Source organism: Crocodylus porosus, unplaced genomic scaffold (genome assembly GCF_001723895.1).
Source record: "Crocodylus porosus isolate Cpor-Errol unplaced genomic scaffold, CroPor_comp1, whole genome shotgun sequence".
Taxonomy (NCBI): Eukaryota; Metazoa; Chordata; order Crocodylia; family Crocodylidae; genus Crocodylus; species Crocodylus porosus.
Genome location: NW_017728921.1, coordinates 14,608,940 through 14,635,480, shown reverse-complemented (window position 1 = coordinate 14,635,480; position 26,541 = coordinate 14,608,940). Strand labels below are relative to the sequence as shown.

General features: G+C 46.4%; 1 protein-coding gene and 1 long non-coding RNA gene across 2 annotated transcripts in view; one reads left to right on the top strand and one right to left on the bottom strand.

Moving 5' to 3' along the window:
- Positions 1-19,423, top strand: part of LOC109312783 — a 49,899-nt gene extending 30,476 nt beyond the window's left edge. Inside the window, exons 2-3 of the long non-coding RNA XR_002101902.1 lie at positions 16,503-16,601; positions 18,631-19,423. This is a non-coding gene — a long non-coding RNA (uncharacterized LOC109312783). The remainder of the gene's footprint in view (positions 1-16,502; positions 16,602-18,630) is intronic.
- Positions 17,036-26,541, bottom strand: part of PPIL2 (peptidylprolyl isomerase like 2) — a 125,542-nt gene continuing 116,036 nt past the window's right edge. The window contains exons 17-20 of the mRNA XM_019539062.1: positions 21,064-21,136; positions 20,840-20,902; positions 19,430-19,569; positions 17,036-17,962 (exon numbers count right to left, since the gene is read on the bottom strand). Of these exons, the coding sequence (XP_019394607.1) occupies positions 17,869-17,962; positions 19,430-19,569; positions 20,840-20,902; positions 21,064-21,136 (370 nt within the window). The 3' untranslated portion in view covers positions 17,036-17,868. The remainder of the gene's footprint in view (positions 17,963-19,429; positions 19,570-20,839; positions 20,903-21,063; positions 21,137-26,541) is intronic.

The window sequence follows — 26,541 nt, the reverse complement described above, 5'->3', positions numbered from 1 at the left end:
CAGCTTGGGGGTGCCACACTTCAAGAAGGATGTGGAGAAGCTTGAGAGGGTCCAGAGAAGAGCCGCTCATATGATTAGAGGCCTGAAGAGCAAGCCATATGAGGGAAGGCTGACAGATATGGGACTGTTCAGCCTAAAAAAGAAAAAGCTCCTGGGGGATTTGGTGGCAGCTTACAAATATATCAAGGGCTAGGTGAACAACTATTCATGAAAGTGCCCCAGAGGAAAACTAGGAGCAATGGTCATAGACTCCTAGAAGAAGGTTTCAGATTGGATACAAGGAAAAGTTTCTTCATAGTTCATCTGACCAGACTCTGGAATAGACTCCCAGTGGGGGTGGTGCAGGCACCTACCCCGGAGATCTTCAAAAGGAGACTGGACACGCATCTTGCTGGGCTTATTTGACCCAACCAGTCTTTCCTGCCCAGAGCAAGGGGGGCTGGACCCAATGATCTCACAAGGTCCCTTCCAGCCCTCAACTTCTGTAAATTCACACCATATACAAGTGACTGGATCTTTTAAAAGAGTAGGTGGATGAAATGTGTTAAGTGTTAAGCAAGGAGTTGGACCAGATAAGCTAATGGTCCCTTCTAACCTTAAGCTTTTAGGAGGCTGATCTTTTACACCAGCATCACTCCATTGCTTTAATGAGGTGGCTCTGGGCTTCCAGTGAAACAACAAAGATCAGAATTCAGATTTGCAGTAGCAAGAAGTGGAAAAGACATCTTGGATTGTGAAGTCTGTCCCATTGCCAATGCTGGAGGTAGTCCCTAGCTAGAGGGCAAATCATATGCTAAACTAATCAATCATGCATCTGATCTTTGATCTGTCACCCAGATGCATAGAAATCTGTATGAATAAACCGTTAACCTATCCCTATTAGTGTTGTTGTTCGTTTTTGTCACCAATTGTATTCTGTTAGCCAGTCACTATTTCAATAGTTTAATGGGAACTGAAGTTTTTGTTACACAGGTGAATATGCCTTCAGATACTTTTCTGATGTCTATGAAACGCTATTACTGTTAGTAATTCATCAGAGCTGTAGCAGATGCACGTTGTCTTGAGACTGTTCAGCAGTGTTGTTACTTGTTTGAGAACTTGGGCTCTTATCCTGTCTGATCTCTTTCCATGTTAAAATGTTGATGCTGTAAACCAGTGACACTAGCTTCCGAGGAAAGGAGAGCTCTGTTTAACAGAACATGCAAGGGAAACGGGCGTAATTATCCCCTGAATAGCTACTCTGGCCTGGCTGGAATAATGACCACAGCTGCTCAGTTCTCAGGAACCCACCATCGTCCCAGAGGGCTGTAGGATTCTGTCACTTTGGCGTCATGCTTTGAAGAATTTCATAGCCAAATTTGATCAGGGCTTTGTAGTAGTCTGAACAGCCCTTCCCTGCGGACACAAGCAGCCCTAAATATCATGTGTTAAAACTCTACATTCAAAATTTGAAGCTGTTGGGGTCTGCTGCTGTTTTTACACAAAGGGAAGTGGCAAGAGAGGAGAAAAGGGGAGAAGACAGAGGGAGCAGATGAGGCAAGTTATTCTGTCCCCTCTGCGTTCCCCAGTAGCACCAGTCTGTTCCTTGTCCGGCACGCTGGCTGCAGCCCCCGGGGTGCATTGGATGGCGAAGAGAAAAGCTGTGTTGATGGAAGAACCCTCCTTCTTGCCATCAGGTTGGCATGTGGCATGTTTGCATTTGAGTATGTGCTGCTTGCTCTGGGGAGAAGAGACAAAAGGTCAGTTACTTCCTTTAGGTTCTGACAATCCCCTGGCAACTGGAGTTGGGGGTTGTGTCTGTGTGTATTTATATGGGTATAAAGTAGAGGGGTAGACTGTTTCCTTACCAGCTTTCTATTTCAAGAGGATGAAGTCATCAAGGCAGCAGCTTCTGAGCTCAGTGGAGGGTGAGTCAGAGCTGGGCTTGATTAAGAGCTGCATGCAGCACTGAACAGGCATCTGAGTAGGAACCAGACAATGACAATGCTTGTTATGAGACCTAACTCAGCAGGGGCCTTTAACAGGACAGAGGCATTGAGAAGCTAATGAACCCCTTGTGGTGAGCACTGCATTAGGCTGTACAGGAGCTGGTCAGTGGCTGTACTTAAAAAGGCTTGTAGAGAGGAGGTGAGCTAGGCAGGGTGCCTGAAAGGCCTGAAGAGAACGACAGCTTTTAGAGGACTGCATAGGCCACAGGCCTGGTAATAGGATAAGGGGACTTTCATGCCATGATTGCTTGCTCAGATGGATTTCAGATTCTGTGATTTAGTGGGCTTAGCCCAGTTCCTACTGGACAGCTGTCCCTGTCCCTGAACTATACTGTTAACTAGCTCAAGCCATGCTCTTCCTTCTGAGGCCGAGCACTGGGGGAGCCACCTGTTGGGGTCTTTGTTGGAAGTGTACACTTGGCCTCATCTGGCCACGTCTCCCTTTGCCAGCTGGCTGTGGGCCTGGCTCTCTTCCTGTGGCCTTGCACCTTGCTGAATGAACAGCCCACTGGCGTCACCTCAAGGGGAGCCCTGGAGAGGCCTGGGCTTGGCGCCTGCCTTGTGGTCTAGTGGTTCCAGTATGGTCTATAGAGCACAGCCTGGTAGGTTTGAGCTCTGCTGGTGCCAGCTGCCCAAAGGCAGGGCTCTTCCTTTGGTGCCTTGTGTCTTTTGGAGCTGTTCCCAAGACCTGGAAGGCTGCTCTCTTTGTTGGCCTACATATTGTGCCAACTGATTCTGCCTTGTAGTGCCAAGTCCTGGGCGTAAATAGACAATGGCACAGGAAAGTTGGTAAAGCTGAGAGCAGGCTGATGTTGCTTGGCTTTTGAGTCACAGAGGCAAGCGCTCTAGTTGGTATGGTCCTTTACATGCCATGAATCTTGCCATCCAGGGTGCCTAGTGGCCTAGCTCTGAGGGAAGGGCTAGAAGGCAAAGCCCTCTGGCTTAGCTGTTAGTTTGGTGGCTATAGCAGTGTCCTGAGTGGCAGGGACTAAGGGTTTGAATCCCCAGGTGATTGGAGTCCTCTGTCTCCAACCTCCTGTGTGTCCACACACTTTTCCCTTAGGCACCCCCTGTAGGTTAGTGGCCTGGGTGATCACTTTTAGCTTGAGGGGAGTCTACACTGAAGTCTTGAAATGCCAGGCACATGGCTGGGAGGTTTTGCATTTTCTGTTAAGCAGGTAGGGAAGGAAAACATGAGGAACCCCCGCCTTGTGGCCTGGGCTAGGAACCTGGGCTGCCCTGCTGGGATGTAGGGCACTATACTGCTGTGCTGTCAGACAAGGCCCCGGTCTTCTGCGACTCTTGACATGTGCCTTCATGGCAGTAAAATGGCCAAGGTTCACTGTCGGCCTCAGAAACCTTGTGGAGGTGGGAGGCTTTGGGAGATCACTTGCCTCTGGGGCTAACCAAAGCCTTGCTGTTGGCCTGCTTGCTTACCTCTGCACCCATAAAAAGGCAGAGGCTCATAAGCCCATCTGTACCCAGATGGATACCCATATCCCACAGACCCTTAATCCAGACAGAACAGTATCCCCTGTTTCTGGACCTCTAGAGACACCCAAGTCCAACTGTCTTTTTAGCATGAAAGGGTTCAACCCTGTAGCTCTTACCTAGGTGGTTAGGATGGCACCCTAACCACCAGGCTTCCAGCTTGGTGAGCTCAGCAAGCTCTGTACTTCTACTCTTGAAGTGATAGTGTGATGCAGCCAGGGAGGCAAGATACATGTCTGATTGTTTAGTGCTGTTACTGAAGACCTGGGTTTGGTCTCAACCCTGAAGTCTTTCCCTTGTTTTTTCCATTAGCCATTTACCACTTGAGGTAAAAGGGACCATCAGTTGCATCTCTGAACCTCTTCTAACAAGGAAGGCTATCAAATATAAGAAGGCTCTCACCTCCTTTGCAAAGGGCTTGTAAAGAGTCAAAGCTACAACTCTCTGCTGAAGAATCAATGAGTGGGAAGGGACAGATCGAGTCTGACCCCCCCGCCATGGGCAGGAAGGAGCGCCGGGGGTGGGAGGGGTCATAAGACCCCAGCCAGGTGCCTGTCCAGTCTCCTCTTGAAGATTTCTGGGGAAGGTGAGAACACCACCTCTCTGGGAAGCCTATTCCAGGCTCCGGCCACCCTTACAGTGAAGTAGTTCTTCCTAATATCCAACCTAAGCTTATCCTCCCTCAGCTTGTGGCCATTGTTCCTGGTGACTCCAAGGGGGGCCCTGGGGAACAGACTTTCCCCGAGTCCCTGCTGGTGGCCCCTGATAAGGTTGTAGGCAGCCACAAGTTCCTGCTCTCCCCGCCCCCCACCCCCAGTCTCCTCTTGTACAGACCGAAGAGATTCAGGTCCCTCAGCCTCTTCTCATAGGGCTGGCCACAGAGGACCTCAACCATATGAGTGGCCTCCTCTGGACCCTTTCCAGGTTCTCCACGTCCCTCTTGAAGTGCGGAGCCCAGAACTGGACACAGGACTCCAGCTGCGGCCTGACCAGCGCCGCACAGAGGGGGGCAAGACCTGTCTGGACCTGTTAGTGATGCCCCTGTTGATGCAGGACAGGGTGCGGTTGGCTCTGCCTCTTGCTTCATCGCATTGGCGACTCATATTCATCCTGGAGTCAATCCTGACTCCAAGATCCCTCTCTGTCTCTGTGCTGCTGAGAGGGGCAGCCCCTAACCTATAACCATAATGCTGGTTCCCTCGCCCCAGGTACAGCACTCTGCACTTGTCCTTGTTGAACCATATCCTGTTCAGATCCGCCCACTTCTCTAACCTATCCAGGTCTGTGTGGAAAGACCTGCTTGGAAGAGAGGACTTTAACCATGAGTGTATAGGTAGGAATAGAGGGCTGATATTGTCTGACCCCCATCTTGAAAGTAGAGGCACTGTGGAGCAAGCCAATCTTGGTTATTGGCAGCTCACTATAGAGATGGGAGTTGTAGGTTTTCCTATTAGACCTCGCATTTTTTCTATGTATTTTTAAAGGCAATTATTGTTGATATAAAATCAAAATGCACTGAAGTTGTTAGGTTTGTTGTGCTGTCATAGCCATAGCACTATTATGCCACAGTTCTATGCTGTGCAAGTATTTATCGCTACAAATTTTGTAAACCAGTATTTTGGCTTGGCTTTGTATTTTGATTCCTGTAGATTCCTTTAGGTTTGAATTGCTGGCAACTGAAAATAGTGTGTCATGGATGCCTGAAACTTGAGAGTGAAATATGTGGATTGCATCAATTCAGTCTATGCATCTTGTTTCATTTGAGAGTTTTTGGAAACAGGCTGGTCTTATGTCAGTGCATTATACCCCAGGGCTAGAGACAGACATTCAAAAAGCCTGAGCCTGAATTTGAGTCAGTCTTTGCAGGCTAGTTTAACCTGGCTAGGCTGAATCAGTTTGTAACTACACAGACATCCCAGACATGCAGGCACATGCCTGCAGTGGCTCAGGCTAGAAGCCAGGGGTGCTAGACCAGCCCTCCCTTCCCTTCCCCAATGCTGAGCTGACAGGGTGACCAGGCCCTGGCAGGATGCTGTGATTAGGGTGGGGTCCCCCACTTCCCACCAGCCCAGTGAGGCATTGATAGCACAGTGTTTATCTCCCTAACTCAGTGTTTATCACCCAATTAAGAAAACAACAGAGGGACGTTACCAGCTACCTGTTGACTGTGCCTTTGTCCAGTCTGCCACAGCATGGACTGTAGCATGTGGTTCACTAGCTCAGTGGTCTCCAAAGTGGGGTACATGCACCCCAGGGGGTGTGCAAGATGATCCATTGGGGTGCAGGAAGAAAATATTAGAACTTCTATTTCTATAAATATACATATATTGGGTGTGCATGCTTAAACATTTTTTACTGATAGGGGTGTGTGATCAAAAAAGTTTGGAGATCACTGTGCTAGCTAATGCTGTGTGTCTGTGTAAGGTAGAGGGGAGTGGGGGAGCAGAAGCCAGGCAGATGCCTGCAGTAACTGCTGAGCTCCAGCCAGGGAGGGGCCAGCTCTGCTGTGGTGCAGAGAGGCCCTGCCCAGTCCAGAGAGCATGCTGGGATGCTGGGGGGGGAGTCTGATGTAGCTTGAACCAGCAAGGGATCTGGGACAGACATTGTATGAACCGGTTTAACCTAAATCAGTTAAGTCTGATACTATATTCAACCAGGTTTATCTCAAACTGGTTTCGGCCATTTTCGAACTAGTTTATGTGCACTAGACATCTGTTCTGTTACAGGTTTAAACCAATTTCTGATCACTTAAACTGGTTTATGTGTAATGTCTGTCCCTAGCCCAGGACTGCAGCAGGGCCACAAAAGAAGTAGACACTGGGAACCATGTTGAAAAATACCATGGCTTCAGTGCAGCAACTCATAGAAACGCTGAGTAGGAAATTAAAACAACTGCTGTGTTGTTAAGGTTTCAGATTTGCTTCTGATCTCCACTGTTTGCTGCTCATGTGTGTCCTGCTGTTGTAACCATGGCCTTTTAAATCATTGAGATTCCCATGTCTTTTAATCGTTCAAGGAGCGCTTTTATCATTCCAGAGCCAACAGTCTGTTACGTTCAAAAGTCCAAGGAAACATTCCTCAATCGTAATGCTCCTTTCTTTTGCCTTGATCGCTTCTTCAGCAGAAATGTATCTAACCATCATTGCTGGGTTTTCGCTTGTAGCTGCGTTGGTCTAAGGACACAGGCGGGCAAGGTCTTTTGGGTGGGTAGATGTGATCTCTTTTATTAAACCAACTGAGTTTTATTAGACTCAGTTGTTCTAATAAAAGATATCACATCTACCCAAAGAACCTTGCCTAACAATCATTGTAATTTTCCGTCTACAGTGCAAAGAAAGTAGGATAAAACTTGACAACTTTCATAGAAATCATAGGAAATTAGGGTTGCAAGGGACCTCAGGAAGTCACCTAGTCCAACCCCCTGCTCAAAGCAGGACCATCCCCAACTAGATCATCCCAGCCAAGGCTTTGTCTAGTTGGGTTTTGAAAACCTCCCAAGGATGAAGAGTCCACAACCTCTCTGCATTACCTGTTCCAGTGTTTTACTACCCTCCTAGTGAGAAAGTTCTTCCTAATATCTAACCTAATCCTCCCTTGCTGCAACTTGAGACCATTGTCATCTGCCACAGCTGCGAACAGTCCAGCTCCATCTTCTCTCGCAGTCCCCTTCAGGTAGTTGAAGGCTGCTATAAAATCCCCTCTCAGTCTTCTCTAGGCTAAATAAGCCCAGTTCCCTCACCCTCTCCTCATAAATCATGTGTCCCAGCCCCCTCTCCACTTCTGTTGCCCTCTGCTGGATTCTCTCCAATTTGTCCACAACCTTTCTGTAGTGGGAGACCCAAAACAGAAACAGTTGCAGGTTCTTGGAGAAGCCAATCTTGCTTTACTTGTTCTCTGTCTGAAAGCTTTAGTGAATAATAGAAAGGTGAAAATATTCCACTACATCTACTCAAAGGAAAATGCCTGCAATCTGCTAGCACTGACCTAGTATTCAGAAGCAAAAGGCAACATTTGTTGTTGATTGCTGGCCAAATGGCAGGATTTTGCAGAGCTTCAGTGGTCATACCTTCCTCCTCTGTAGATTCCTCCTTTGTCTCTGGCAGGTTAGACTATTGCTTGAGCTGTTGGGGCAAGTCTCCACCAGCTTTCCCCAGCAAAGCGTGCAATGTTCGTATGCATAGAGAGGATCTGGTATATCGCTGCTCTGTACAGGCAACTTCCCCTGGCGGCTTCTCTCCAGAGACGAGCAGGATGGCCTGCTCTGAAAAAAGAAGCTGCCTGGTTCTGGAGGTGGAACTTGTTAGCAGCGCAAGTGGGCTAGTTTCCCAGAAAGCCATTTACTTGGTTAGCTCTCTGATGCAGTTGGTGCTGAAGGAGGTAATGGAAGCTGTTAGTGCACTAGCCAAGAAGTGTAAGGTCTAAGTTGCACTTTGATTACTAATGTTAACAGCCACTTGATGCCTTATTGGCAACTGGAAGTTCTGGGAACTCTTATTTTTAACTGTTTTCATATTTTAAAAAATTGCAAGAAAAGTAAATATAAAAAAAACACATTACGCTTAGGCAAACCTGTTCACTTCTCTGTCTCGGCTGTAGAAGGGGTATGAGACCACTTCCATCCATCACAGGAACATTGTATGCAAAAGCATTTTGAAAACCCGAGGAAAGGTCAAATGACTAATCTATTGACAGAGCAGCCGAGTGGCTAGCAGAGCTGAAAGCTCCCCACTGTTCAAAGAGAACAGCCCAGGTTGTCCAGTTCCCAGTCTGTCTCTAACCTTTCAAGCAGGATTTCTCATGGTAGCCTGGGGGATGTGCCAAGTTGAGTAGCGCTTCCCAAAGCATCAGGTTTGGGAGCGGGCAAGGTTTAACATTTGCTATTGCTATTGTATTTTTCTTGGTGGTGGTGAACTGGCTGCCAGCACTTTTCATCTGGGACAGAAAACATACTGGGATTGATTTATGTGGGATTGATTTATATGGGAGGAAGCCCATTGCTGTCTGCACAGGAAAAGGCTACAGAATTCGGGTTCTCTCCAGCTGAGTGTTTCATCAGACCGAAGTTTAAGCAATATCCTGTGAGCTGGAGCAAGAAGGCTGTAACCTCTGTAGATTTCCACCAAAACACATGTTTTGTGGTCCTGTCATTAGCTGGCACAGGCTGTAGTTTATTGCCACAGCTGGCAGATATAAGCATTGCACTAGTGAACTAATGTTAAGCTAAACGGCAACCTTTGAACACGGGGGGGTGCTTGTCTTAATGTAGTGTATGGTTCTGCGGAGTCAAGAAATGCAAATGGAGAACCTGTTTCCAATGCAGCCAGAAGATGTGAATTCAGCAATTGTGGGCACAGCTACCTAGTTTTACTCCACGTGGTCTGCGTATCAACAGCAGTGACGTAAGTCATGGTAGCCAAGGCTTTAGGATTGGCTGTACAAGCCTGCTGGGGACCCTGGACACCTATTTGTATGGCGCATCCCTGCATTTGGATGGTTTCACCTCTGCTGAAACCTGCCAGTGTGGCATCACTGCTGTTGGTACCTGAGGTAGCTGGACTAAAGCTAGATCAGATAACTCTATCCTACCACAGTCCCACCTCCAGCTGCAGTGCAGACATTGGCTACGACTGAATGTAGCTTAGCTCTGCTCTCACTGTGCATCCATATTACAGTATAGCTGACCGGGGATTAGACACTAGGGACTAGAGTCTCAAAGAGATGTGGGTGCCTAAAATGGCAGTTTAGCTGCTTAAATCCAAAATTTAGACCCTTAAAGTCCCTGCTCAAGTGTCTCTTAATACTGGATATGCCTTAAATCCTAATGGCTAAATCCTAAATCCCAAGAACTTGATTTTTAGCATACCTTCCTTGCAGAAGCTGCTGCATGCCAGGCTCCCTGTGTGTGGGGTGTTACAGTGCTTTCCCAATACTGTGCCAGTTTCCTGTCAAGTGGGTGTGCTGCACCTGGCCTCGCGCTGCATACTTCTGCACGTCGCTCATGATTGGGAAGCCACCAAATGTGGCTGAGGTCTATGCTGGCAACTTGCATCTCACTGATGCACGTTTCCATAGAGTCCGTAGTCTTCCCAGCCAGGCGCTTAGCTTATGTTTGTAACGCCTGATCAGCTGTACAACCCTGCAGCTTGACCTTTTTTGTCCTGACACAGCCTCAGAATGGAGCGGGCCCAAATCGGCTGCATTTTATCCTGCTGTTGCATCCCGCCCTGATATTGCGCTTCGCATCCCAGCTCTACAGCACCATACAAACCCTGGGACTTTTCTCTTTAGGCTTGTTGCACTGTCTAGTTCCACTGCTCTTGTGACACAGGTTCCAGGGTAGAAGACTGAAGAACAAGTGCTTGGTGGGGTGATGTTAGAAAGATGGAGCATTACATGGGGGTCCAGCTCATAAAAACAGGAGGATGTAGAGTGTTGGGGATAAAAAAAGAAATCGATACCAGTATCAAGCTGAATTCTTGGCCTGGGAGCTGAGATGCAAGGCCCTTCTGTTATAACCAGGGTGGAGCACATGCCATACACATTTTGTTTAAGGTCTGATTTTTGTGTGCGCAGTGAGGTTTCTCTTTCGGGAAGAGGGAGCCAGGCTATTGTAGATATGGATCTTGGCTTCCGCCCTCCTCTTCACAGTCGCGAGGCAGGGTGGTTAGAACGGCAAGATAAAAAATTAACTCCCTGAAGAAAGAAAGGAAGTGAGAAATTCCCCTGGACTTTGTCCCATGTGGTAACCCATTGTTGCCCAGGGAAGTTGGCTGGCTCCCTTTCCTGCTGTCAGCAGGATTTATAGATTATTTGCCTCCCCAAAGAAAAAATGGTGGTGGTGTTTGGTAGGGTTGTTGTTTTTTTTTTTAAAAAAAAAGCAAGCTGGTTTCCTGGCATGAGCTTTCCTGTTAGTCTGTTGTATTCCAGACAGCGATGAGGAGGTTGACAACTGGGAGAGGTGGAGGTGGTTTCCAGTAATGTTGTGTAACAAACTCATTGGCAGGTGACTTGAGCTGGATCACTTCTGCACACTAGCTGTGAATCTGGCTTCATTGGCTCCCTCTTCAATGCCTGCAGCACCCAACAGCTGCAAAGGAAGCCGAGGTTGCTTAGTGCCCTTCTGTATCGGATCCACGACGGGTGGTATCCTTTCCATGTACTGTCTTCCCCTGCTGAAAGTTCCTCCTGCCAGTACCATCGGCTTCTCCTAGCTGGGCTTAAATGAACAATTTGAAACAATCCACTTATTTGACTGTTTGCACCTTTATCTTTCCTGTATGTGCAGACAAGTCACAGGAAGGTGAGAAAGAGATGGGAGATATTCAAGAGGCGAGGGGGTTTGTGCTGTCTTACTGGAACAACTGTATGGTCAGGAAGGATGTTGGGAGATGGTAGCATTGCAAGGTCTCGTTCAGCAGTTCCCAAACTCTGTCAGATTGCACACCACCAATTTAAAGCAATGCAACCTTAAGTACCACCAGTACATTTTTGGCAGATAAATTAATTATAATAAATCTGTTAATGCATGCCACTGACAGGTTGTCTGTGTACCACTGGTGATACTCATACCACAGGTTGGGAAGTGCTGATAGTTCATATATAGGTTTGTGTAACTCAGTCTGATGCAACTTCTGTAGTGCTGAATAAGCAAGACTGAGGGCATGCAGGTGAAAAGCCATCATGGAAATTCACTGTAAACGGGGTTGTCTAGCAATTGTGGCTAGACTGCAGTTATTGTAGGGGCAGAGGCCTGGAAGTGGGAAATAAATTATACAAATGTTTAGTTTGCTCTCAGACATGAAGCAGAGTTGGTTGGGCAGAGCCGACTGGAATAATTGTTGATTCTAAACTGCATGGGGAAAATGTATCTGCATCTTTCCCCAAGCTCCCCTGATCTGCAGTTTGCTGAACAGCAGGAAATTAAATGACATGTAAATTAGATGCAGACTAAGATGCCACAGAATACAGTGCTGTGGCCAATAGGATTTTCTATCTCTAGAAATTGCACTGAGTCGGTTGTGAATGGATTTTTCTTTAAAACAAACAAACAAACAAAAACAAAGCAAAGGACAGAGCTCCTGTACAGTGCAGTAAAATAGGATGATGACAGTGTAACGCAGGGAGAGCGGAACAGGAGAAGTGATCAGAATAGACTTGTGTACTCGGGGGGGGCGAGCATGCTACCTGCAGAAATAGCAAGAGGTCTGTGTCACTTCTTCCTCCAGCTCATTACTGGAAGGAGGCAGACAGACTTGCTGACTTGAAGAGCAGGCTTATTGTTGGTTTAGGTGGTAGCTAGGGGTTCTTCCCCCCTAATGGTTGTGAGTGATGATACACCCAGGGCCCCTGTATGTCTTACACAAGCCGTGGTTGTAAACCAGCCATTCAGGCCTTCTGTCTCAAGTCCCTGAGAGGCAGGGAGCGCCCAAGTTGCTGAACGTTGTCCTCAGTGGCACAAGCATGAATTCCTCTGGCTTCCATGGGAGTGAAGGGTGTGCGCCCAGCCCATCCCGCCACCAGCTGTCCCTGCCAAGGCAGGAGGCTCCAGGAAGATCTTTGAGGTTATGGTGAAGCCCAGGCGGGAGTGCGCACATAACAAGTCAGTAGCAGTGCAGACTGGAATTGCAGGGCAACACACGGGAAAGCACGGAGAGGCCGTTTGGTGGCACGTTTGTTAACTGCACAAGTACTTTGTTCAGATGGAGTCATGGCTGGTTTCTGGAAACCTCTCGGGGGCGGGCAGGTCCATGCTCAAAGGCGTAGCAATCCTCCTGCTCGATTCTGAACACCTCCCATGGCCTTTGCTTTGCAGCCCAGCCCCAGAAAGGGAGACATATTCTCCCGGTGCAGGTCCCAGCTGGCCAAGAGGGCAGCTATTCAACTGAATGCTGGCACCTTCACCCAAAGAATCACTTCCTCCCAGTAAATCTGTATGGGACCACGCTGCAGCTGCTGTAAGATATTTCTAGCTACTGCCTTTATCTTGCTCTCTTCAAGTCTGCAAGGCTAAAGGCAGGAAAAGTGCATTAATTCGCACCAGATCCTCCAAACAGCCTTGTCAGCTGCACAAAATGTGACTGTTCCTCCACCTTCCCCTGGCAGTGGGCATTTTCTTCTGAGGTTGGGGGGACAGGGGGGGATTACCAGAAGCCTCTTTCCCTTGCTGGCAAAGGCAAAAAGCTTAGCACAGGCTCTGGGGTGATGCGACACTTCCTCCTTCCTGCCACTGTCTTCAGAGACAGCCTTGGATGCAAACAGGTGAGTCACTGCAGTGGGAATTCAACTTCATTTAAATCCAAAGGCTAAAGCTCTCGCACATCACGCTGAGAGAGACCAGACTTGGCTGGAAAATCATTTACTAAGAGAGCGCCGAGGCTGAGGGAGAGCGGATTTCCTATTTCCTATGCCTGCATCCCAGCTGAAGGGCTGCCGACCATGGTTTTTCAAAGGAAACTGGCCTCAAAGCCCAGACTGAGGACTCCATCACTTGCATCTCTGCAAACAGGCAGCTCTGAGCAGCTCCAAGGGGCTCTCTGGTCAGCTATTCTCAGCCATGAACAGCAAGGGCTGCCTGAGGCCAGAATAGTGGTCTGTGACTACTCAGACGTGCCTCTCGCCTCCAGCAGCTTCAGCCTGTTTGGTCTGAGGAGAGTCATGGGTGAAGCGAGCCAAGCACGCTCCCTGCCTGGTGCCAGCATTCGCATGACGAGCCAGCTCTGCTCAGACTCTGGCCTGCGGTGCTTTGGCAGGAGACCCAGAAACTGCCTGATCTGTGCCTGGTTTCCATCAGCTCTCGCTCCTTTGCTCTTTCTGAGCACCAACAATGGCCTTAGAAATGTGCACCTCCGTGCAGGCAGGTACCCCGGAGGGAGCTGGGCTGCGCACCAGGTGACGAAAGCAGCAGCTGTGATGGGCTGCTAGAGCAAGAGAGCAGCGTGAGCCAAAGCATTTCTTCTCAAGGTTTGGGGCCAAGGCAGCCCGGCTTGCAGCTGTCTGATGGACATGCTGAAGGCTGGCGGAGTTTGCCTTGGCTAGGGCCACCCCACAGGGGAAAGGACTGCAGTGAAGCTGTAGAGGCAGACAAAAGCTGCTGCTGCAGAAAGCAGGGTGGTGGGAAGCACAAATATGTTCTCAGCCAGCAGCTGTGTGGTCTTTGCCAGCCAGTTCAGAGCAGCTCCAGCTCCCCTCCGTCCCTGCCCCATCAGCTGCTGTGAGAACACCAACTAGACAGAGGAATGGGCAGGACGTGCTCCAAGGAACAGCCTGACATCCCCCCTCAGGGCATCTGTCCATGTGAGCAGTTCCTCACAGAGAAATGACAAGGAGGCAAGGGCTTTAAGCTAATTTTAAGAGCGGCACAAACTCCTATGAAAGCCCATCATGGATGGGCAGGAAAAGGCCCATTGGGCAAAGCAAATCCATCTCACTTGTCAAACTGCTCTGTCTCTGTTGCTCCATGCAAAGTTTCAAAGAAATCTCCAAGCCTCGGAGGTGAGGAAGCTGCTGCTGAAACCTATCACCCTCCTCCTCCTGGTTTGTCCTGCCAGGGTTTTGGATCTGTAAGACACTGATGTCTAGGGCACTTCTTCTCTCAATGCTACATTTGATGGTTTGGTAACATAGCCAAATATCCTCCAGTGACTAAAAAGAGAGCTCAGTGTGCAGTGATTGCAGGTGTGCACCCAGTAACAGCTGCCACCCAAGCTGGGCTCTTCCTTCCTGCTGCCCAGAGTCCAGTTTTGACAGGGCACAATGGCAGGCAGCATCTGGTCAAGTGAGGAAGCCTGGGGTGGGTAGCTTAGCTCTGAACTGCTGATTTGTGCACATCTGGCTGTATGTTTGGATTGAACTGTGGGAAATGGGCCTGGTAGTACTGAAGTCTGAATGTCTCTGTTTAACCACACAACACAGGCAGCGTGGTAAGTGCAAGGCTCTTTTTACTTTTAACCTGACCCCTCCCAGGGCTGGGAGAGGGAGTGATCACTACGTTTGTTTGTTTGATGCTTCCTTTCGCCACTCTCTTGTACATGGCTTTTAGCCACCTTATTGATATGCTGTAAATGCGGTACTGCGGCTAGGCAGTAAAAGCACTCCCCACCCACCAACCTCTCTCTTGGCCTCTGTCACAATGCAAAGTGAAAAAGGTTTACTGTTGTCTCTTGCATGCAAATGAGGTACTGTACTTGGCTCATCTAAAAATCCCCTGTACGCTCTCTTCTCACCCAAGAGTATTTAATACAAAGGGAAAAGATAAGAGAGATGGGGCAGGTAAACAGCAAGAGAAAAAGGAACACAGATATAATCCTAAAAGGACAAGTCCCAGTATCCATGCTCCAGGAGGGCACCAGGAATAAAAGTCCCCACCCCCCAAAAAAGAAAGGAAAAAAACAGGAGGGAGAACCAGTGAGAGCTGGCATAGACAGCAGCTGGAGCATCCCAACTGCTCAGCCATCTGTGTGAAGCTACTCCCAAAAGGGTGGCACATCCTGGGCTCAGTCCCAGCTAATTTAACTAAAAGCAAAAGTAGTTTCATACATCTACCCCTGGCAGTTGATAGTGTTTTGATTCTGGTTTGCCAAGCTACAAATGTCTAAGCACAGCCACTCTTCCCCTCTGAAACTGAATTTCAATTCAATGAGCTACCTTCTGGATTTAATCTCTTTACTACATAGTGCAATTTTGGGTTGTGGAACCTTGTTTAGACTAGGCGTGCAATTTTCATTAATAGCCCCAGCACACTATGGGAAGACTGTCTGAAGCAGAGGGGCAGGAATCGTATCTATGTATTTGGCCCTCCTGACTGCAGTTGGGTGTTTTAAGTAGTTCATACATTTGGCAGTGTAAGAATGCAGCTTGGTGCCCAGGGTAGCTGCCACACACACGGACAGCACTGACTTCCAGCCACTGCTGCTGCTGCAGTTGTGATCACACAGCTATGGCAAAGAAACCCTCCCCCCCACACTCCGGTTGCCCTGTTATGTCATAGTATGTATTCCTTATGCTGGAAAACAAGTTTGTTCAAATCTCAGCCAAGCTGCTGACTCCCCATGTGATACCAAGAAAAGCATTTAACTTCCTGAATGTCACCACAAACTTGTGCCAAGATCTTTTCGGCAATTAAAATATCAAACTTGCTAGTGTCTGCAAACAAGGAAAAGTGGGGCAAGGAACAAGACTGTGATTAGGGTCAACTGGCAGGTAAAGCCTCACTGCTGCTGCCTACATTCCCTCTAGTGCCCGATACCTAACAAGGAAATTCAGTCCCCAGGGCAGAGCTTAGAGGACTCTGTCCCTTGCCCTTTCTAAGCTCCAGAAAGCTACTTTCTCCTTCCCCCTGCCACCTCCACTGTTGATTATAGTAGGGAAAAGCTTTAGTAAATAGGTGGGCCTTGTACTATGCTCTCAGTTGTCAGACTTTATTTTGAATGACAGCAACCCCATATCCATTTAGCCAGCAAGGATATGGACAGACCTTTTCAGATAATTGTGCCTGAGCATGTTCTTCTGCCAGGAAGCCTTGGGCATGTGGTTTTCTCTGCAGCTGTGGAGGAGCTGATGCTGTTAAAGTCCATAATAAGGAATCCTAACTTACCAGGAGTCCTTAATAAGTAGCTTGTGCTAATAAATCCAGCTCCTCCTGCAATGGTAAAGCAGTGCTTGGGCCAGCATGAAGTACTATGCACTTCTACAATCGCATCAGCACCAATCTTTCTACCAATGATCTGCTTTTCAAGCTATTATATAACAGCTGACTTTAGACAAAGCTCAGTAACATCTATAGAAGCAGTATATTCTAATTTGATTATTTCCACAGTAACAAATGCACTGTGAGGTGGAAGGTGACTTATGAAAACCAACACAAAGCAAATGAAAATGTGTGAAATCAATAAAAACAGTATGCTGTCAGGGGTCCCCAATGCCTATGTGATACTTGCTTGACTGACATCTCCAATATATAGATTTCCTGCCAACATCTAATCTAATACTCATATTTATCCCTTTTTGCCAGCTTAGTTTTTGCAGTGAAGGACACCTATGCTGCAGGGAAATCTCTGAATGGAAGAAACCTTGTATAACGCTGCCAGCACAGAACAGAACTGGAAAGTACCCAAAGGAAACCAGGTACTGTAATACTTGTGAGCTTTGCAACTAAACTTGTACTACAATGGCAGTCGAACAGGAGGGATGAGCAAAGATTTACTAGGAGAAAAAAAAAAAAAGCTAGGCCAGAAGGAACAAACACACAAGAGAGTCATTTTGAGGGGAAATACCAGAATGTTCCTTGTGTCAATCTAGACGGTTGTTTGTTATTTTCAAATTCATGCACTGCAAAAAACAAAAATCCCCGTTATTCTTTCAAGATAGCTTGAACTTCCTATAATTTAACAGAAAATCATCAGCATATCCGTGAAGAACTCAGCTTTCTTTGTAAGTACCTTTTATAAAGTGTGGGTGAATCATTTCCTGGTAAGACCTTTGTAATGCTACAGTCTTGGAAAATGATCATTGAACAACAGTCATAAATGGTCAACAGAAAATCAAAGAATGATAATGAAAACATTTCACTCAAAGTTTTTATTGAAATTCTGTATAAATGGAGACTTCTCCTAAAATAAAATATGAAAATGCCCAATAGAAATGTATTATTTACAGTCAGATAGTAAAATTTCTACTCAACTCCTGAAAGCCATGTTAAGGTAGGGAGAGACACCTTCAGGCACACAGCATTTGATTCTCAGGCTAGAGCAAACTGGATGGCTGCAGCAATTGCTCTATTTGGTCAAGAGGAGGAAGATTTGTATGGAAAGACAGTAGTCTATAAGCCTATTAGGAGGTAGGACTGCAGACAGATCTATCCAGCAATCCTGGGCCAGAACAAGGGTTCAAAAGGGGACCAAAGCGCAGTGAAGGAAAACCAGGAGTCCACAGTTCCAGCAAAGACCTACTCACCTAACCCCACCCCCTGCTCTAGAGCTGAGCTGCCCCTTTCCTGCCCTTGGCCGTAGTAACCTGTCTCATTTGCAAGTGGCGATCTGAAAAAGGCATAGCAAGCTGCTGTCCCCATGTTACATGGTTCTGCTTAATCGGCCAGACAGCGAGGCAAAGAAAGAGGCCCTAAAGAGGCAATGGTTTGAAAGAATAGTAGGGCTGCCCACTCCACGGCTATAAAAACACCACAACAAAAAGGCCTTCGAGGTAGATGCAGTTGGAGGAACATCACTCTCTAGAACACAAAGCTGCATTAATGAGCTTTAACAAAGCAGTGATTTTCTTCCCCACTGGAAGGGGGGGCTTGTGACTTCCCTCCCCGGGACAGCCTGTCTGTCAGGCTCTCTGGGGCTAGTAGGAGGCTCTCTTCTGCTGTACTTCTCCAGTGACAGGCACTGTGCTACCAGGAACTGAAGTCCCCAAAGCCTGCACTCTTTTTCTCTTTCTTCACAGCTGCACTGGTTGAAGGCCCATCCTCTTCTGCTGTTCGCTTCCTGCATCCAAAGGAAAAACAACGATCAGTGACTATTACCGTTAGGAGGACTAAAGCTGCTGAAGCCTGTTCTCTTCCTGGTATGATCTAGGCTAGAGCCAAGCCCACTGCATCTAATGCACAGGGATGCTGACGAGAGGGAGATTTGGGGCAGCTCATCAGGGCAAAGCTGCTTGGCACCTTGGGAGATGGTTCCAGGCTTGAATCAATGGCTAAGGGCACAACAGAAGTAAATCTAGGCAGGACAGGTGTTCAAGCAGAGCCACAGGAATGTACAAGGCTGCTTGCACAAAAGTGAACTGCCTCTGTAGGTAGGGGAAGAGCAGCAAACAGAAGGGTTTGGCAGCCAACTAGGCCCACAGCAGGTTTTCCCCATCCCACCCATTTTTGTTGTCATACCTTCACCCTGACCCACAACAGCACATTGCCATTCCTGACCTCTTAAATACAGTCTGTAAATCCTGTGGAAATGTGTTAGCTTGTCAGGTCCCAAAGTACCATTAGGATTAGGTCCAAGTAGCCAGCAGGCGCCAGAGTAACACCAGAGGGTTCATTAGAGACTAAATTTCACATTTTTGTAGAAGAAAGTTAGTGAAAAAAGCCCCCAGACTCCTTGGCCCAACCAGCACTGACCATTAATCCAGCAAGTTTTCCTCCCTGTTCCCACAGTAACAGGATGGAAGATGAAATCCATGTCAGTCTCACCTGAATTCCAAGATCATTTTAAATTAGAAGCGATCATCAAAGGTTTGTAACTCGAATGTTTAAAAGCTCAAATGTTTTTGCATGCATGCTAAAACATCTCATGTCACCTCAGTTTCATAACTGTGCACTGATACATGTATGCAGAACAATCAGCTGTCCGCACACTGTCGTATGTTCAGGGAACATACAAGTGTGACAGCAAATCTGTGGAAGGCTGGTAAAAATTCTTTTTAATTTTTCCAAGACATTTGTAAAGCTGTGCATGATATGAGGGTTCTGTGCTGTCACTACAGCAGTGAAAGGCTGCTAAAACCAACAGCAGCTCAAAGTGCAGGCAAAAAAATGATACTTTTGGAGTTAGCAATAACTTCTTTAGAAGGGGAAAGACAAAAGCTTCAATTCAGGCCCTGTCCAAGAACTGAAGTAAAGGATCCTCTTCAAAAGGTATCTAACAGCAAGAAAATGTATGCAATTCTGAAGCCTATACAGGCACATTAGTGTTGATCAAAACAGTTGTTTCCAAGTCAGCCCTTCTGAAAAAGTATTTGCGCTGTTACTCCTGTGACAATGGAACCTGATGGAACATGCATTGCTATGGTGCATACAGCATGCAAAGTCCAGTGGCATAAAGCAGACATCAGATACGTCACTGCATCTCCACACAAACCCTGAGCAAGATCACTAGGTAGGGGTAGTGCCACAGAAAGGAGGATAGTTCCCAGGGCAAAAAGCTAAACAAAGCACAGTAGTGCAGGAGACTTACATTGCAGCCATGTTAATGTACTTCCCTATCCCTTGCCGGTAAGTCTTGGGAGCCTGGGTCTCTTTCTTTGTCACCACAGGCTGAGCTTTAGTTTTGGCTGCTTCTTCCTCTTGTTGCGCCTTCTCTCTCTCAGCAGCAACCTACAAAAAATGACTATTGGAGCATGTTGCCAGAGTCAGTTCAAAGGGTAGAAGACAATGTCTAGAATGCTTTGAAGCTGCAAGTCACTTTAGAAGTACTGCACAGCACTGCTATACTTATAAGGGCCACTTAGATATGCATATCCCAGGAGAGCCACTACAAACGAATTTGCAGTGGCCATCTCTCCTCTGCAGGTAGTAGGGGTGTGTGAAATAGGCCCCATTTGATTTGGATTCGGCCTGAATCAGGGACAGTGATTCAATTAGTTGATTCAGATCACTGTCCACAATTTGATTTGGCTGAATCCGAATCTGAAGATTCAATGCTAATTCAGAGAATCAGTGATTTGGACATGGATACAGGTTTAAATGTTTTTTCTACATCCCTCCAGGTACCAGGTGCAGCTCGTGAACGCTGTGATGCTGGGGTGGATGAAGCATCCCCCAGGAGTGTGGTGGGGCCCTCCATGTGCTCGACAGCAAACCTGGAAGTGGACTGGAAATACTTCCAGTCCACTTCTGGATCTGCAGGGGAGTGTGCTGCCCCCCACCCAGCTTGGTGATTGGCCAGAGGGGGAACCCAGGTGCCCCACCAGACCCACGAGGTACCAGTCGCTGAGCTGGGGACAGGACCCCCAGCACACTTGCCCAGCGGACTCAGAAATGGACTGGAATTGTTTCTGGTCCATTTCCAGGTCTGCTGAGTGTGCTGGGGAGCCCCCCCACTTCTGTGGGACACTCCATCCTGGAGGTATGCAGAAAAAACATTTAAAGCTATATCTATATCTGAATTGCCAAATCTTTCCGAATCTCCCCAAACAGATTTGAAGGATTCTGATTCAATTCGGAGAGATTAAAGCGTCTCCCGATTCGATTCAGAGATTCGGCCACTGAATACGGCCGAATCAAATCAGCAACTGAAGCTCCGTGCAGCCCTAGCAGGTAGTACCTGTCATCTGTGGCTGCCTAATACTGTGAGGCCTTGAAGGGGGAGCCCTTGTAGGTACAGTGTATGGGGAATCATCCCCAGTGTTCTTTTCCAGCCATTATCTACTGAAAAAACTGGCAATGCTTCTGGCAAACGCAGCAACCCCAAGCCCCAGCAGTTTAATCCTTATCTGTACACAAAGTGAAATGGATGAACAGGAGAGGAAGGCAGAGGAGGAGTCTGCATTGCCGAAGGGCCACTGCTAAGGTCACTGGGAAAATGAAAAATTCCAGGCCAGAACCTGTATTTGCAGATCTATAAAACAAATTATTTCATCCTCACCTGAGCATCTGCCTCTTCATACGGATCAACAAAAACAGTTGTTGACTCTATTCGTATTTCCTCCTGGGAACAGAAAAAAGTGACTGGAATTTGCTAATTGGTGAGGTTTTATTTTCCTGAAGTTCCATTTTAAAAATAAAGCAGCGACAAGCTGCTACACAATGCACCCAGGGACATAAAGTCTCTTCCTTTCTCTGGTAACCTTTTTTTATTGAAAGAAGTACCTTGGGACGGTCTGTTTTTGGATCGCTGTCAACATTCTCCATTGCTGTCAGAGTCTCAAAGCCGCCAACCACTCTAAAAGAAAAGAAAGGACTTAATTTCTAGCCATAACGGAGGAGCATTAGACCCTTCCAGAAGGAGGCGCAGCAGGTGTGCAAGCAGCTTGCACAGAAACAAATCAGAGCTATGCATGCTCAGCTGCAGACAGACAGAAAGAAACCAAAGGAGAAGTCCCAACATGGATGTGTGGACCAAGATGCAGGTTTTAAAACCAAGCTGAACATGTCTAAAGGAGGGAGATGCATCTGCCACTGTGCTGCTTTTAAAAGTCTACCTCGAATACTGTTAATATTGTGACCTGATACCTGTGTCACACGTCATAATCTATGAAAGCTGATTGGTTTTATTATAAACTAAATAATTACTTCTTTCTAGCTTTAATAAGGATCTAGGACCAGAGGTCTACATGAGGTGACTAATTAGCTCCACAGTAAAATGTCAGTGTCTATATGAGTAGTCTATTAGCACAAAGTAAACTAATTAACTGTACCATAGGGTAGCACTGCCAGACACAAGTACTAGCCTACAGTAGCAGAGTTATTCACTGTGCTCTAACCCAGCTCACTGTGCTGCGGGGAAGGGCAGTGCAGGGGCTGCCTGCCAGTGAGACCCATCCTGAAGTACCCTTGTGCACCAGCCAGCCCCTCTCCACAGCACGTTGAACTGGGCTGGAGCAGTCTCAGGCTGGTGGGCTGACCCCCGGGGTCCCCTGGCAGCCAGGGCTGCTCCACCCCAGCTCAACATGCTGTGGTCTTGGGCACATTTACAAACAGTGTGCCCAGGAGCAATAAACTCTGGCGCAAACTGTGCCAGAGTTTATTCAGGCCTGTTTATTGCACATACCCATTGTTAGACTGAAAGATACCATATAAGTTAAAGCCCCAATTAGGCAAGGTGCTTAATGACATGCTTAGCTTCAAGCACACGTTAGTGAATTCAGTGGAACTGCTCGCATCGTCTGTGTTTGGAACAAGACTGGAAGAAACCACTTTGGGTTTAGGGTCCAAACCCTGGCTATTCTCAACTGATCAAGTTTAGACTTAAACACAAAAAACGTAGGTTTACTGCTCTCTCTATCCCTATTAAAAGGCTGTTCCAGAATCTCACCCCCCAATTTCTAACTTAGATTAATTCAGGACAGTTTAAATCCATTTTCTGTGGAAACATCTGTCCTTTAGCTTTTCTCCCTCTCTGCTGCTTACCCTACCACCAGCCTATTTAAGGAAAGCAATCATATCCTCCCCTACAGCCTTCAGTTTCCAGACTTTTAGTTAGCTGTTGTAAGATAAGCTTTCCGCTTCCCTGACCTCCCGAGGAGCCCCTTTTGTTGACCAGAACTATACAGCATATTCCAGATGAGGTTTCACCAACGTCTTACACAATCGTATGAATGCTTCCTTATCTCCATGGGTAATACCTCACTTACAGTCACACACAAGAATAATTGGCAGCTGCCATTATCAACAGCATTTCTTCTCCAATATGACTGAGACCCTAGTCTCTCAATGACAATTCTTCATAGATCTCCAACAAATTAGAGACTTTTGTGCAGATTCAAATTTGACCAGGGTGGTCGAGCAGGCCCCTGGTACTACTCCAGTACAGCTTTTCGTATTCTTCTCCACAACAATTTCAACCCAAACAAATTTTCATTCAAGCTTTCTCATGTCTTTACCAGATCAATGTATAATGCTACCTCAAACATGCTGAGCCTTACATCTGCCTTTCCTAAACAGCAAGCACACCCTTTCGTGCCCGTTTCAGCCATGACTGCTCCTCTCTAATATTTCTGTTACCTTGAGAATATCTGGTTTCACATCCTGCACCAAGAGTTCTAGTTCCTTTGGCTGGTTTCCCAATATCTTTACACAGCCAGATTAGGTACAGTCCCTTCACTCGCTGCATTCCCTACCCAGCTACTGCTCTCACTGATGAAGTAGCTTTCTCCTGGCTGGACACCTTACCATCTGGAATTGCTTTATCCATGACTATTCTTATTTACCTGATTTTCCTTTACCCATGCCAAGCATGTGCCTAAGTGTGTTGTAGAATTAGGCTCCAATTACACAATGTAAAAAAATAATTCAACCCAAGGACCCATATTCCATCTTTACTCATTTAGGGTCTGATGAAAAGTAAAGAGCCGCCCAACACACCTAGAAGTCGCACATAGGCCAATTTAATACTGTTAAATTACCTGAACTTATCCACCACAGTGCTGGAAAGATACTGGATACTGCAAGGATGAAAGCATTGCAGCTACTGTTGCAGGTTTATTTCTTAATAGTGGAAACTATTCCTAATGGATGGTCATCTTACTCGCTTCCTGGAATGTCACTGTGGTAAAATGCACGGTGTCCACATGTTCATCAAGTCAGACTAAAAAGGATTTGATCAGAATAGTAAGACCTTGATTTGCTAAGGCAAAACTTGGGATCAATACAAGTTCCAATACGAATCACTGTAAAAATGAAGTGACTTTGGGTTCTACCATAACATTTCTTAGAATTTTAGTCTTAAGATGCAACTATTTTAGATTGGAAGCAGAATATCTTGCAGTGTCAAATAGATATTTGGAAGCAGAAAAACAAGATTAGGGTGTGATGGAAGCAAGTTTGACTCTTAACAGAAGGAGATGATCTCTGCAACGAATTCTAAATATGCCCTCATCTCAGTTCTTTAACTTGGATAAAGTAAGGGAAAGTCTGACCTCCTCCCCTCCCAAAATACAAAACCACCTCACATAAAGCACGCACCATAGACCAAAATCAAAACAGTCTCAACAGGAGTTAAGTAAAGTAAATAACAGGTCACTATAGGCACAAATTCTTCTGTAAAAAGAAAATGTAACTGTTGTACTTAGAAAAAAAAGCCCTAAAAATATAATGGCAAATAATGACTTCACTAAATGTATACCTCTCAGAATTAGGCAATGAATGCAAAGCAACACCTAGCAGTGTGCTAGGATCAACATTACAGTGAAGACAAGAATGCTCCACACAGACTGGAGCGGTTACGCCAAACTCAATGTTCTTTTGTGCGTGTTAATGGCAGTTCCTACAAGGAAACACCACCAGGTCAGGGGGGATCATGTTAAGACTGACATAAGACAGGCTGAGCTGGAAGGAACAGGTCCAGTTTTCTCTCTTTTGGTCAACATATACAAATCTGAGGCCTTTTCCACAAAGTAATAAATTACAAGTTGGCTTAGAGTTTTCTCTACTCCTCAAAATACCCTTACACTTTTGAAGCCCTAATGTTGCTCTTTTCTGTACTTTCCCCATCAAAATACCCAAATATTGAAATTAACTTCTGAAGAATCAATAACAACATTTGGAAGACTTTAGATGTAATTCAGTATCAAAGAGAAGATTTTTCCTTAGACATGGGAATTGGACCTGAAGTTAAACTGAGTGTCAAAGACACAAACTTGCGCTTGCAAAATCTGAGTAACTTTCTTCTATGCATGCAAGCCAGTCATCAGCAGAGATATGCACAGAAGTCTGCTACAAATCTGACTGCTAACATAAATGGGCACACTTGCTAACTTTATAGGTGCAGCTTTGGAGGCTCCCTTAATACCTAATGAGACCTCAGGAAAAACACACTAGACCCAGCCAATAAAGTGAACTTTGATTCCACAACTATATTCAAGTTTTCAGAAATTCTTTGTCTGGCAATGAGAAAAACAGCAAAAAACTACATCATTTTCACAGACCTGAAACCCCCCATATTCTATACAGGACATGCCAAAACATGCAACATGTTGCTGACAAATTGACCTGCCACCCTGATGGGCAAGGAGTTGGGACCAAGGTTTCCGCCTTTGAGGCTAGCTTGCTCCCCTTGCTGCCAGACTCTCAAGCTAGCTGGCTCCACAGGCTGTGGGAATCAGGTATTTCTGGGGTCTTCAGCCCCAGGTAATTCTCACAGTGGGACCACCCTGAGCTGTAACCCATGCAAAACAACTGCACGCCTAAGCCAGTTACAAGGAATAATTTAAACAGGAAAAAGCACCTGGTAACACCACAATTTAGAAAAGGAGGAGGAAGAAGAGAAGGAAAAACAGAAGAGCAACATCCAGAATTAGGGGGGATGTGAATACAACTATGAGAAGCAGAAAACTAGGTATAATGAATGGCAAAAAGGGGTCACTGAGGGTAGCAAACAGAAATTATATTTCAGTATCATCAATGTTTCAAAATAGTAAATGGGACGACCTGGTAATAATACACTTGTTAGCCTGACATCAATCCCAGGCAAAAACATGTGTTGGTTCATACAGGACTATTAAATAAAGAATTAAGGTGAAGAAATCAACAACATCTTACGGAAACTACACAATGTCAAACAAACCTCATTTTTTTGAGTTTATAAATTCAGTTGATGAAAATAATAGCACTGCGTTAAATAGATTAAAACACAGCAAACTGATAGGTTTTGTGATGCAACTGAGAAAGGGGAATCATCACTGAATGGTTAAGTTTTCAGTGGGGTCCTGCCAGAATCAGGTCTTGGACCCAGGCAGCTTAATTTCTGTTTTAAAATTATTATTAATGATATGTAATGAATCAATTAAGTCTCCAAAAGAGAGACAGATTAGGAAGAGGGCAGATCACTGATACAGAGCAAGCAGAATCGTTTGGTAAATTGGGTGCAGGAACTCCATGCATTTTAATATTGCCAAATGAAAATACATCTAGGAATAAAGAGGGCAGGTCACACTTACAGACTATGGGGACTGTCATGGGAACCTAGGGCTTCACAGCCTTGCAGGTCACGGGGGAGCTCCCAGAACAGTACTGTGCCCAAGAAGGCTAATGTGATCCTTGGATGTATGAGCAGGAGAAACTAGTCTAGGAAAGTTACTTCTGTAACTGTTGCCATCATGAGCAGTGCCTGAATACTACATTCACTTGTGGTATTCACAATTCAAGAAAAAAACTGATTACTTGGTGGCAGTGTACAGAGGAGACAAAATGATTAAGGGGTCAGAAAATATGCCTTAGAGTAAAAGATTTCAGGAACTCAATCAATTTAGCTTGTCAAAGAAAAATGCCTTGGGACGAACTGATGAAAAACTGTAATAGTCTTTATGGAGAAAGAAAAACCTTTGGTAAAGGGCTCTTCAATCTAGGAGACAAAAGGTGAAACTTCATAGTTTCTAGGGTCGGAAGGGACCTGAGCAGATCATCGAGTCCGACCCCCTGCCATGGCAGGAAAGAGTATTGGGGTCAAACGACCCCAGCAAGGTGTACATCTAGCCTCCTCTAAAAGACCCTCAGGGTAGGAGCCAGCGCCACTTCTCTTGGAAGTTGGTTCCAGACCCTAGCTGCCCTGACCGTGAAGTAGCGCCTCCTGATGTCTAACCTAAACCTACCCTCTGCCAGCTTGTGACCGTTATTCCTGGTCACTCCTGG